This window comes from Ceratotherium simum, chromosome 13 (genome assembly GCF_057802395.1).
Source record: "Ceratotherium simum simum isolate JZ-2026a chromosome 13, ASM5780239v1, whole genome shotgun sequence".
Taxonomy (NCBI): Eukaryota; Metazoa; Chordata; class Mammalia; order Perissodactyla; family Rhinocerotidae; genus Ceratotherium; species Ceratotherium simum.
This window is the reverse complement of record NC_141912.1, coordinates 63,500,349-63,514,370: the sequence shown is the minus strand read 5'-3', so window position 1 is coordinate 63,514,370 and position 14,022 is coordinate 63,500,349. Positions and strand designations below refer to the sequence as shown.

Here is a 14,022-nt window from a genome sequence, read left to right as displayed (position 1 = left end):
TTGGCTTGCAGAATAAAGGACTGTTTGGAAAATAACATACCTTTCAAGATTTTGCTTATTGTTGATAATGCTCCCAGACATCCTCCTTTTATTGGTGATCTTCATCCCAATATCAAAACATCCCTCCAAACACCACCTCTTTGATTCAGCCAATTGATCAAGGAGTTATAGCAGCTTTTAAGACCTACTACCTGAGGAGGACCTTTGCCCAGGCTGTTGCTATAACTGAGGAAGACGCTGAGAAGACACTGATGCAGTTCTGGAAGGATTACAACATCTATGACTGCATAAGAACCTTGCTTGGGCTTGGGGTGATGTCAGTGAAGTGTGTGAATGGCATCTGGAAGAAGACACTCAAGAGGTTCATCCATGACTTCAGAGGATTTGCCAAGGATGAGAAGGTTGCAAAAATCAACAAGGCTGTGGTTGAGATGACAAACAACTTTAACGTGGGTTTGGATGAGGGTGACATCGAGGAGCTCTTAGAGGTGGTTCCTGAGGAGCTAACTAATGAGGAGTTATTGGAACTGGAAGAGGAAAGCATAGCTGAAGAAGAGGCAAGAGAAGAGGAAACTACAGGAGAAGGAAAAGAAGAACAACTCCAAGAAAATTCACAGTGAGGGGTTTAGCAGAAGCTTTTGCAGACCTCAACAAGCTCCTCAAAAAGTTTGAAAACATGGACCCCCAACACTTCTTTTCTTGTCATTATTCCCTAAACAGTACAGTATAACAACTATTTACATAGCACTTACATTATATTAGGTATTATAAGTAATGTAGAGATGATTTAAAGTATATGGGAGGGTGTGTGTGGGCTCCATGATATGCAGATGCTGCACCATTTTACATAAGGGACTTGAGCATCTACGGATTTTGGTATCCATGAGGGGTCCTGGAACCAAGCCCCCGTGGATACTAAGGGACAACTGTATATAGCATTTAGGTCAACCCATGATGGTCTTTGCTGATTTTGGTTTTGAAAGTTCTAATTTAAGTTCTTGTATTTAAATATATACAGTTTTCTTGGTCTTTAGAAAACATTTATCTTTTTAACATTTATGCTGTATTTTATTATGTTGCTGTGATTAAACAGTCTAACTCTCGGTCATTTATCCCAACAGATTGGATAAATAGTTAAGGATTTTTTTTCTTTTCTTTTTGCTTCCCCAAAATGGTGATCAAGGGAAGGGAAGCTTAACTTCTACTGCTGTTTCTGTGTCCTGTTGCTGTACTACTGGCTGGCCTCTGACAATTGTACTGCCTCATGCTATAAGCTGGTTCTTACTGACAGGCTCTTAGCAAGTAATATGTCTCACTTGTGGATCCTCAGTATAAGGATATTGTTCACTTAGGCGTCAAATATAGGTGCTCAAATCTAGTAGAAAAAGATTGTGTAAGCTCCTTTATTCCCTCTGCTAACGAACTTTTGTTACGTAAAGGAGTCACTTCAAACTTCTTTAGCAATGAAACCTTTTTCTCATAAGTGAATTCTTGTGGGAATTACCAGTGTGTAAAGTTGGATACATGCGGTCTTTGCAATTTCAAGTGATGACTACGGCCATTTTGATTGTCTCTTGCCAACTTCTCCTTCCCAGTGGGCTCCAAAGGCACACCCTCAGAGCTGAAGAGCTCTCTAGACCACAGGCCTAAAATTTATTCCAAAATTCACCTGTATATGCTGGGGTAGGGCGAAGTGTTGTTATTGTACTTCTTTTATCCTGCCAGAATTCTAAAATATACTTCAGCAGTCACGTGAAATAAGATGAAAAATCTCCCTAACACCCAGCATGTTGCCCGTGTGTTTCTGTCACTTCCAGTCGAAGGAGAAGCCAAAGACACTGAACTGTGCTTGATGGTAGCATCTTCTGTTTGCTCTGGCTGTGTGGACTCTCTAGCCTCGCTGTCCCTGGAAGTCAGGGGAGACGCCAGGGAAAAAGGAGCCTAGGTTCGTAAGCCTAGGTTCTTACGAACATAGACTTCACCCTTTCTTATTCTGAAATTTTGTTCCTTAGAGACCCAGTTCCAATCATTTTTTTGCTTGTTTTCTACCATCTGTAATATCAAGTTTATACAGTAGAAGGCAGCGTGTTCCGCCAGTTACCGTGCTTGACACTCTTCTCCACAGAAGTGCTGTTTCACGTGCCAGTCCTTCAGTGCTGCTGATGCTCTCGTTCAAGAGTATTGTCAGTTACACAGACGTCTCTGAGCTGTGATACAATGATATATACCATTCTGTCATTACTTCTGTGGGGGAATGTTCCAGGTTCCCTGTTTTTACAACAGGTTAATATAACCTGATGAGTTTCTCGGTTTTGTTTTTTATGTATTAGTCTTGATGTACTTTTCAGTTAACTTTGAAGTTTATATTTGAGTGTAACTGAATATAAATCTTCTATTTGACCTAGTAAAGAGTCTAGCTTACTTACTAAAGAAAGCTTTTAAATGCTTTGTCTCTTTTGTTTGTTTTCTCAAATAGTCTCATAATGAAAATTTAGATGACAGATGCCTAGGATTATATACTAAATTAAAATGTACCTTGGATCATTTTAGTTAGATCACTGTCATATGCTAGCAACTCATATTGAGAATAATGGTTTTGTGCTTTTAATATAAACTTTTAGAACTATATTTTAATACATTTTTTTTGCTTTTAGATCATTTGGGGAATATTTTTCATCTTAGTTGCATTGCTGTTTGTAATTTCTCTCTTCCTGTCAAAGTAAGTACAGTAGACACATTTTCTAAAGCACTTATACAAATCCTGTGATGTTATACATTTTCCATGCTGAATTCCATTAGCGAGCCTGTTCATCTTAAGTAGCTATTTTACTTGAAGTGTTCTACAGCATTAACTCAAAGAATGACTAAAAAGATCCAATAATAGATAGTATTTCTTTTATTCTATATCAATTGAACAATATCTGTAAGATATTTAAAAGATATCAAATATCTTTTAATTTGTTATCCGTGATTTTCTCTGACTCAATTGAATTTGCATGCTTAAGTTATAAATTAACTGAAAATATTGTCATATAATATATAAATTCACTCTTTATAATTTTTTTTTTAGTTTGGATAAAGCTCTCCATTCAACTGGAATAGATTCTGGTTTCATAATTTTTGGAGCTAACCTGAGTAATCCACTGAATATGCTTTTGCCTTTACTGCAAACAGTGAGTAAAAAATCAGTCATTTTATATTCTAGCAAACATTCTCCCACTTTGTCAAATTATTGTGTTGACAAACCTATTAATACTTGGTAATATATGCTTGTGTCCTCTGCTTAGCTGGCTTTTTATTTATATATAACTCCTACATTGGTATGTCGCTTTAAGGATTATCATTATTGGTATATTGCTAAACTCTTATGTCATACGTAGTTTGATTTGGGATACATTACACAGGTGAACTTTTCCAAGCAATGCCTGTTTTAAATTTTTTTTTTTTTTTGTGAGGAAGATCAGCCCTGAGCTAACATCCAATGCCAGTCCTCCCCTTTTTTTGCTGAGGAAGATTGGCCCTGGGCTAACATCCGTGCCCACCTTCCTCTGCTTTATATGGGATGCCGCCACAGCATGGCTTGATGAGCGGCGTGTTGGTCCATGCCCGGGATCCGAACCTGTGAACCCCGGGCCGCTGAAGCAGAGTGCGAGCTCTTAACGGCTGTGCCACCGGGCCAGCCCCCTGTTTTTAATTTTTAATGAAGTCTTTTATTCCATATATAAATGTAATTTTTAGTTTAATTTGTTATAGGATCTTTCTTAGGATAATGGTACTAAGCAATTTGGTAATTGTTTGTTAATTGTTTTTTGGAGGATTCTTTTTTTGTTGTGTTATCATAGTAGCCTGATCTAAATGAGGATTAATATTTTAAACATTTGCCAAATGTAGATAATGAAGTTTCGGTTAATTTTATATGACTTCTAGAGTCCTTACTGTGTATTTGTGTATTAAATTTAATTTTATGTTTTTTTCAGGTTTTTCCTCTTGATTATATTCTTATAACAATTATTATTATGTACTTTATTTTTACTTCAATGGCGGGGATTCGAAATATTGGCATATGGTTCTTTTGGATTAGAGTGAGTATATATTACAATATTATTTTTATTTTCTTCATCATTTTGTGCATAATCTCCATTACTACAGATTATCTTAGATACATAATATAGAAGTTGTAAATATCTTGATACTAAAAGTCATGGAAATAGTAGCTTTTTCGCTTCATGTTAACATAAACGTGCATTTTGTCTGGAGCGGTGGTTCTTACACAGGGCGATTTTACCCCCTAGATGCATTAAGCAGTCAGAAGACATTTCCAGTTCTTACAGCTAGGGGGTGTGACTGGCACCTGGGGGTAGAGGCCGGGGGTTCTACTGAACATCCTGCAGTGTACATCCTCCTGCAGTAATGACTTATCCAGCTCAAATGTCAACAGTGCCAAGGTTGAGAAACCCTGGTCTACAAGTTACATTATTTTCCTTAGTGTTTGGCTGCATGGAAACACATTGAAGCACAAATGAACACACTGTAGCTCAAAAGATGGTCCTTCCTACTACGAGTTAAAGAGTACTATATGCTTGGAGAAAGGGCTATTTTCTTCTTATATTCATTTTGAGATAAGAATTCTAAAATGAAGCTATGTCAGGTAGAAGCTGTTTCCAGCTGTGAGTAAAACAAAATCCAATTAAATAGTGGCTTGAACTAATGAAAGACTTCTTGCTATGGAAAATAAAAAAAATCTAGCATTGCTTCAGTAGCTCAAAAATGTCAAGTCTGATATCTTTGTAATCTTCTTGGCTTCTCCCTCATGATTGTAATATGGCTGCTGCAGCTCCATTTATCCTGTCTGTATTCCAGAAGTAAAGGTAGATAGGAGGAAGGGGTGACACCTGTAGCAGTAAAGCAAGACTTGCCCAGAAATCCCCAGCAGACTTCTGCTTTCCTTTTGATGTTTAATATTTTATCACTACTAGCCACTACTAGGTGTAAGGGAGGCTGGGAAATGTAAATTTTTAGGTGATCATATTGTCATCCCATCCAGAATTGGAGTTCTGTTATTCTGTATTGTACTACAATCTAGTAATAAAACAGGGAGGTGAGATCTTAGCTGCTGAAATAAAAGTATGCTCTGCCATTGAAATGGAGCCAAGTCACCCAGTTCCTTGTATTTGTTACCCTATATTTTAGTTTCCCTCCGTTAAATATGAACATATCTGTTGTCAGATTATCACTAGATATCAGAGTATGTATGAGGATGTCGTGAATATTTATAAACATGACATGTCTGTTCTTGTGCAGTAATATTATATAAAACCACAAATATATTACTGATACTTATAGTTAAACTAATTCTTCTAATCTTTAGATAGAATTAGAGGTAGTTCACAATTAGCTCTATGAACTTCTTTTTTTATTTATTTCTTTTGGTGAGGAAGATTGGCTCTGAGCTAACACCTGTGCCCATCTTGCTCTATTTTGCATGTGGGACGCCACCACAACCACAACATGGCTTGATGAGTGGTGCGTTGGTCTGCACCTGGGATTCGAACCTGTGAACCCCAGGGCCACCAAAGCGGAGCTCACGAACTTAACCACTATGCCACCGGGCCAGCCTCTGTGAACTTCTAACAGATGCTATTATATAATGAGTTCAGAAGATTTGTCTGGAAACAGGCCATGTAGATATTAATGTGTTCTCTAAGTCCTGAGTTTTTAATGGATCATTTATGGGATCCTTTGGATGTAGATGCTTTGCCATGATTTTAAAATAAACATAAATCTAAACCTAAAAGCTTTGCAGGGAAAGAATTGTCTTTATCATTCTTATAATTATTTGAAATGATTATGAATTCTTAGTATTTGTTTTAGAGAAAGAAATGGTCTATTGCACTGTGTTCCTTACCCCAACACAGGAGCGGGACTTGAGTGCTTTACACGTCAAACACGTTGCTGAGATACTGTCGCTATCTTTTTCTTTCCAGTTGTATAAAATCAGAAGAGGTAGGACCCGGCCCCAGGCACTCCTCTTTCTCTGCATGATTCTTCTGCTGATTGTCCTTCACACTAGCTACATGATTTACAGTCTTGCTCCCCAGTATGTCATGTACGGAAGCCAAAATTACTTAATAGAGGTAAGTGCGAAATTTAAAACTGCATTATTTTGATATTTTAAAGATAGTGATATTTAAGAGCAAATTTTAATTTGTGAAGGCTGGCATAAGATATTAGCTCAGCAGATTAAATTTAATATTGCTAGTGCTGGTTTTTCATTCCATTTTTTAGCATATTTATATTTATTTCATACAAGCTCTTTTTTAAAATACCACACTGAATTTCGTTATAATAGTTCCTTAAATGGATCCCATGGTGCTAAGCTGCTGAGCTTCATCTCAGCATTTTATTAAAACTCATACTATTTCCTCTAAAATAATATTTTAAGTAATTTTAACAATATGGCTACCCACAAGTTTTGGTGAGCAAAATGTATCTGTTCCTCAGTACTAATCCCACAGGAGAGGCTTTATAAATACTGAGTTTGTGGGTAACTGGGCTTCCTTTTAACGTGGTGGGTGTCCTCTTATCTCTTACACAGGTTTCTTGATGTTGATCTTTCAAAAGCCAGCTCTGGTTCCTAGTTGTAATTGGACAGCTAGTTTGGATTTTTTGACAATTTAAAATATTTTGACCTTATCTGATTCAACCTTTGTTTAGTTTGTTTCCTTTTCCTAAAATACGTCTTGCTCTCCTTCCTAACAATGCAAGTGTAATCCAAGTTACAGGGCCTCCTGCAAGCCCTGCTTCAGTGGAGTCTTCGTGAGTGATCTAGTCTGCCAGGTCACTGCTTTTTATTCTGCATTTTCTCCATCTTTCTCCACTTTAACATGGAATTAGGAACAAAAAAATCTAATGAGCACATCAGACCCTGAGTCAACACCATCCATGGTATTGCTAAGTGTTGGAAGATTAGTTCATTGAAAAACATTAATGTGGGTGCAACAAAGATAAGGCACAAATCATAATGGAGGCACACAAAGGAGCGAGTTTGGGAAGCACAGTACCGAAAGATCACCCAAATCGTTTTTCTCACTTCTATACCTTTTTATTCTCTTCGTGCCTTGTCCTCTGCCCCTGGTTCACTAGGTCGGCTTATTAAACATGCCTCTAGGAGTGAATGAAGTAAGATTATGCTTTTGCATGGACGAAAGATAATTCTTTTCTTGTTCCACAGTGGAAAAATAAATAGACTCTTTCTCTGGGAAGAAGCTCTATTGTTCAACACAGGACCTAAAGATAGTTGCAAAAAAACCCCAATGTTAAATTTACCATAAATCTTTTTCTTCTAATTACAATTTTGCATAAAATTTACCTTTTGAATATTAGCTAGATATAGTTTAATAGAAAACAGAACATAAAGCTCAGAATGTGATTACTTTTGAACCAAAATATATTTATTAATATAATATTTACATTTTAGCTATATTTTTATCTTTCAGAGCAATATAACTTATGGTGGCCGTAACAGGAATTCAACCCTTTCTGTGCCAAAAAGATGTGATGCAGATGCCCCTGAAGGTAAAAGCAGCTCTTATCAACTGTCTTAGAATTTATAACTCTATAAGAAAAGAATTAGCCAGCCCTGGCGGTCTAGTGGTTAAGGTTCTTTGCTCTCACTGCCGTGGCCTCAGGCTTGTTTCCCAGTCAGGGAACACACCACCCGTCTGTCAGTTGTCACAGTGTGGTGTCTGTGTGTGGCTGTGACGCTGAAAGCTCTGCCACTGGGATTTCACACACCAGCAGGGCCACCCACGGTGGACAGGTTTCAGTGGAGCTTCCAGACTAGACAGACGAGGAAGAAGGACCTGGCCACCCACTTCTGAAAAAGCTGGCCGTGAAAAGCCTATGAATAGCAGCGGAGCACTGTCTGATAGAGCGCTGGAAGGTCAGAGGATGGCGCAGAAAGACCAGGAAGGGTTCTGCTCTGCTGTGCACAGGGTCAATAAGCAATGGAATCAACTTGAGGGCACTAACGGAAAAAAAAAGAATTGCCCTGCATTTTATTGTGTTAATTATTTGATGCATTTGTTTTAATATGTGGCAACAAAGGAACTTTTAGCAAAAAGAAATCGGTAAGTGTCTTTAATAGAATTTCTTGGTGATACAATGATTTCCATTGGGGAAAGGACCATTATAAATTAGTTATGTATGAAGTAACAAAAGGTAGTTATTATTTATCACATTTGCTAGTGTAATAAGACATCACTCTTAAATGACTTTGTTTTGCTTGACAAACTCGAGCGAGCTTTGGTGGGACCTACAGTTCCTAGGGCTGAGCCCAGAAGTGGCTCTGGCCGGGAGCAGCTTTCACCTCTCCAAGTGCAGTCGCCAAGTGCAGTCGCTTTAGTCGACAGTAATGTTAGTGACAACAGCCGTCAACTTCTGAGAACGTGCAGCTGTGTTCCACGCACTATGCCAAGTAAAACTCTGTGTTCTTGTGCTCTTAACCTTTGTTTATTTTTAAAGAATCATTTTTTTTCTATTTTCTTGTACGTTAAGGTGCTTTTTTTCCTTTGAATATTATAGTATTTTTTCCTGATTAAGGATTCCAGATTCATTCTTTCAAAACTTGCAAAACTTTTTCTCCTCTTACCTTCAAAATACTTTTATTTCAGGGTAAAGTAATATGTCAAATATCGTGTATTTCTTCATAAATCATTGATGGCTACCATTGTGAAAAAGATAAATGGTGAGTTTTTTAGCAGGGTCAACTATAGAATGTGACGGAGTAAGAGGAATAGGCACAGAGTACAGGGACAGCCCAGAGGAAGAGGTAGTTAACTCTGCCTGGAGGAGGTCATCGTGGAGGGTAGTCAGAAAGAAAGACTTCAGAAAAGGGATCCCAGAGCTGCGTTTCAAGGTTAAAGATGAATTTATCTGGTACGTGCATCAAGAGAAGGCTGTTCTAGGCAGAGGAACAAAATGCACAAATAAAATGATCTTAAACTATATGGTATGTGTGCAAGAGAATTTAAAACATTGCTGTTGTTTTGTTTTTTAAATTATGGGGGTAGGTGGCTGGCGAGAGGGAGGAAATGAGATTGCAGAATTAGGAGTCAGATCTAGAAGGTCTTGGAAAGTGACTAAAGAGCCAGTGAAGAGTTTTAAACAAGAAAGTAGAAGTAATGCTCTGATTTATTTTCAGTAATTTAATTATAGCAGTTATATAAAGAATGGATTTGAGAAATTGAGACCAGAGCATAGAAATCAGTTGGGAGGAGTTGTCAGGGGAAGCTGAACTAAACCGAGGTCGTGAGGGCGTGAAATGAAGAAAGAAACTGAGGGGGCACATTGAAAAAATTTCTTATTGCTTGGATCTAGAACAGTGGAGAGGGAGATAGAAGATTCTAGAATGGCCTTCTAGTTACTCAGTAGTTTGGTAAATTTTGGTATCACTGAGCTGACATAAAGATACATATTAAGATTAGAGAAATGATGAGTTGACTTGAGATGTCTCAGCGACGTTCAGATGGAGATTTCCTAGGCAGTTGGATGTATGTGTAAGGATCTCAGAGAGGAGAGAGTGAGAAGAGCATGGACAGCGGATCCCGAGGAATGTCATTGTGTAAGGGCAAGCAGGTACAGCAGGCACAGAAGAGGACTGAAGAGAAGCGAGAATAATGTTAACGATGGAGATAAAAGCCAATTGTCGGGGCTGGTGGCCCAGTGGTGTAGTGGTTAAGTTTGTGCACTCCGCCTCGGCGGCCCGGGGTTTGTGGGTTCAGATCCCCGGTGCGGACCTACACACTGCTCATCAAGCCATGCTGTGGCGGCATCCCACGTGCAAAATAGAGGAAGATGGGCACAGGTGTTAGCTCAGAGCCGATCTTCCTCAGCAAAAAGAGGAAGATTGGCAATAGATGTTAGCTCAGGGCCCATCTTCTTCACTGAAAAAAGAAAAAAACACTAATTGCCTTGAATAAAAAGGAATATAGAGCAGTGACTGAGTTTACATTAGTCTTCATAGAAATTCATAATAGAGATTGAGAAAGATTGGATGCAAACTAGAGAAGCATGCGGGGTCAAGGAAATTTGTTTTGTTTTATAGGAGAGACTTGAGGGATGATAGGATGGAACTAATGGAGCAGGAGAGGTTGAAGAAAAATATCAGGAAGGATGACTGATGGGCCAGTATCATCCAGTTCTGGAGGAGGTGGTGTTAAGAACAGCGAAGACAGAGTGCTTCAGATAGAATGAGGGGTGCCTCTTTCTCAAGATTGCAGGGAAGGAAGCAAGAGTGTGGGCTCAGAGAGTACTTTCTTCCTCAGGGTGGGCAGGAAGCTGCAGTTTCTCTATGGTTGTCTTAATTTGCTGTGAAGTATAGTAAGTCCAGGTCATCTGCTGAGAACTGAGTGGGCCACGGGGCACAAAACTGAAGACAGTGGTGGACGTTTTTGATAGCCGACAAAGGTGGATAGAAGAGGGATCTGACCGAAGATGAGTGAGTGATAGATAAATGTGTCAGGGGACAGAGGAAGTTATCAGTTGGTATTTTTGTTGAGCAAATCTGTGTGAAACAACTAGTGTGATCATTCTCCGTCAGTGCTGAGGTTGTGTGGGGAAGGTGGTTGAAGGATTGCAGTAGGACGGAAGCAAAGGCCAAGAGAGTGAGAGAGTCACGCGCTCAACCGTGGAGTCTGGGATGCACAGGGAAATCAGAGACTGAAGCTGGGAGAGAAGAGTAAAATCGAGAGATGAGATGGGAAGACAGATATGGTAGGGATACCTTTTTTTGCCTGAAGAAATAATAGTAGAATGTTTCTAGTATAAATAAATATGACTGGATTTTCCAATTCTACTTTTGTAATGACTTTAATCCCAGATTTTTTACTTTGAAATGTACACGTACACACATCACAAATAGCGTTGATAGTTGAAATGCTTTGAGTTATCATTTTTTAGCTAAGTGCAAATAGAGTAAAAAATTACTATTGAGTAAGAGGGCAGCGACCCTGAAGATCTAAAATAGACTATTTCTTAAATTCTTATAGTAATATTGAAACTAGCAGAAAAACAAAAACAAATCAAGATTTCAAATTATGTTGCACTGGTAAGGGGGCTTTAAAATGCCCCTATATTGCTGACCTGAGTGAATTTGTATGTTACAGATCAGTGAGCTTTAGTCAAGTGGATACGCTTGACCATAAGGTTTTTAGGCATCACATTCAGTATTTTTCTTTTTCAGTCTATACAGTGGTTAAAATCACTCCGTTTGAACTGTTGCATATTTTTATTAAACATTTCAGTTGACTTACCTTTTGAAATGTTATTTTGCAGTACAAAAACTTACTCTTTAAGTTTACAGATTTGATTTATTTTTTCCAACCTCTTTTTATTCTTTAGCTAATCTCTAAATGTTAAATTTGCCTGTGCATACTTGGAAGAGGGTGGTAGAAATATAATCATTGAATTTGGGGTGGCAGCATAGATTTTTTAAGAGAATACTTTAAATAAAAATAACGATGCACAAAGATGAAGCAGCAGGTTAGAGCATGAGATTTGGCATACGGGGTGGGGTGGGGTGGAATGTGTGGTTACGGCCTGGTATGGCAGTTTCCATTTAAATATGAGCTAGGAGATCTCAGCAATCAGAGAAAAAAATCAACATTATTATTTGTGACATTTTGGTGGGAACATTTGACTAGAGTAGATGATGCTGTAAGATAAATACCCCATAAGGCAGTTGATGGCACCTTTGTTATGTGTCTGCTGCAAATAACAGAATTTTGGAGAATGATTTTAGATTTAGAAACAAAAATTATAGTTTATAGTGTTATACTTAAAATTATTTCTGAAAAAAAGATAATCTCTCTCTCTGGAAAGACATTAAAGCAATGATTTCTAAAAATACATATATTGGTCTCTTATTACTATTAAGTACATTTTAGGGACTTTTTTTCTTAAGTAATGTGTTCATATATGGGATGGTCTGGCATTTATTAAACATATAGAAAATATTACTGAAGTCCTGGTTTTAAATGTTTACAGTGTTTAAGATTCAAAAGAGAATCATTCATCTAAAAATAGTTTAGGTTCTTTGTGTTTAAAATAATCTCTTAAAGAATAGAATGATTTAGCAGATTTATAAGTTCTCTTAAAATGACAATATTACTTAATTTTTTCTGACAAGTAACACATAATTTATATGTTCAAAGTGAGTCAACTGGACAAATTAGAAATCAGGTTTTAAATTTTATATGCCATTATGTAAAAGACCTTTACATTCCTCGTTTTATATTCTTTAATTGCTACTTAATCTAATAAACATTAATACACAATTTCTGTGTTAATGTGAATTAAATAGTTAAACACAGAATTATTAAAAGTAACATAAACATGCATAAATATTTGAGTCAAAATAGGAAGAGGAAAGATCAGTGTCCCTTAATGGGCAAACACAGTAGACATTGTGAGTACTGGGCTAGATTTTGGGAAGGAGAGAAAGTGTCAGAGAAAATACCTATACAGTCCCTACCTTCAAAAAACATACAGCCTAATGGATCTGGATATGAAACTAAATAATTGTAATGGAAGGAAAAGTAAATGGCAAGCTATATTGAAATTATAAACAAAATGCTATGGGAAGGCAAAAGGGGATAATGATTTATTCTGCCCAGGGGGCAGTATAGCATTTCAGCTAGGCCCAGCAGCGTTAAGTTAAATCTAAATGAACAAACAAAAAACCAAGCAGAGAAGGAACCTGCATTAACAAGGCATGAAGACGTAAATATATTTGGCACATTATAGTGACAATAAATTGTGGCAGGAGCATTGACTAGTTGGAGAATACAGTGAGGGATGAAGCAAGATAATGTTTCCAAATGGTCACTTTTAAAATTCCATGAACCTGAGTGTTATTTCTGCTGTCCTATTTAATTCTTTTATCTTTTCTGGAGGTAAACTTGTGTTGTCTTATTTGGACAGTAAAGTAACTGGAAATGGAATGATCTGTGTAAATCAAACTTGATTTTTATGGGTTATTCTGATTAAGTATATTTGTTAACATAATATATACAGATAGCCTTAAAAATAATCAGATGGGGGGCTGGCCCAGTGGCACAGTGGTTAAGTTCTCATGCTGCTCTTCAGTGGCCCGGGGTTCACAGGTTTGCATCCCGGGTGCAGACCTACACACTGCACATCAAGTCACGCTGTGGTGGCGTCCCACATGGAAAATAGAGGAAGATTGGCACAGATGTTAGCTCAGGGACAATCTTCCTGAAGCAAAAAGAGGAAGATTGGCAACACATGTTAGCTCAGGGTCAACAGATGTTAGCTCAGGGCCAGTCTTCCTCACCAAAAAAAGAAAAAACATAGTCAAGCGATCTATAGCTTTAGATTTTAGCTTTAGAATATAATTTTACTAGGACAAATGGTTAAGATGACTCAAGTTAGCAGATGATGCTAAAATAGAAACTGATGTGTTAAACTAAACTACGTGAATTACAAAAAACTGAGCAGAGTTAAGATTAAAAAGCTAAAGCAGGGCTATAATTATATATAGGAGTTAAAAGGGGGAAAGGTGAGCATTATTTGAAATAACTAAAGATAATGTTAGAGAAAAATTAATAAAGTAAAATGTGTCTTGATATCTTACTTTAGAAAGTGGTCAAACACTAAGTTCTGGAGTAAACAAGCCCACCATCAAGAAATGACCCGAAATACATTCTCTATGAATAAAACTTGTTCAAGCTGTTTCACTTTTGCCAACAAACAAACAGGTTGGGTTGTTTTCATAGAACTTCAAGTACCTACCTTCTGAAAACATTTATCGAAGATATGTCAATTACGGATAGAGAGTCTATTTTCCCCTCATTTTCAGTACGAGGTAGAGAGGAAATAAAGGCCATGAAGAGACACAGAAGTTGTAAATAATTTTAAAAATATAAACTAGAGTGTGAAAGCGAAAAAACAAGACCAGAAACTGGAGAGGCCCTTTCGCTGGTTCAGTCCAGTTTTGCCGAT

General features: G+C 37.6%; 1 protein-coding gene across 1 annotated transcript in view; it reads left to right on the top strand.

Annotated features, from left to right (window-relative positions):
• The window catches only part of LMBRD1 (LMBR1 domain containing 1), a 113,509-nt gene that overhangs the window by 80,665 nt on the left and 18,822 nt on the right, over nt 1–14,022 (top strand). The window contains exons 10-14 of the mRNA XM_004423982.3: nt 2,655–2,719; nt 3,071–3,173; nt 3,978–4,082; nt 5,985–6,134; nt 7,497–7,575. Of these exons, the coding sequence (XP_004424039.1) occupies nt 2,655–2,719; nt 3,071–3,173; nt 3,978–4,082; nt 5,985–6,134; nt 7,497–7,575 (502 nt within the window). The remainder of the gene's footprint in view (nt 1–2,654; nt 2,720–3,070; nt 3,174–3,977; nt 4,083–5,984; nt 6,135–7,496; nt 7,576–14,022) is intronic.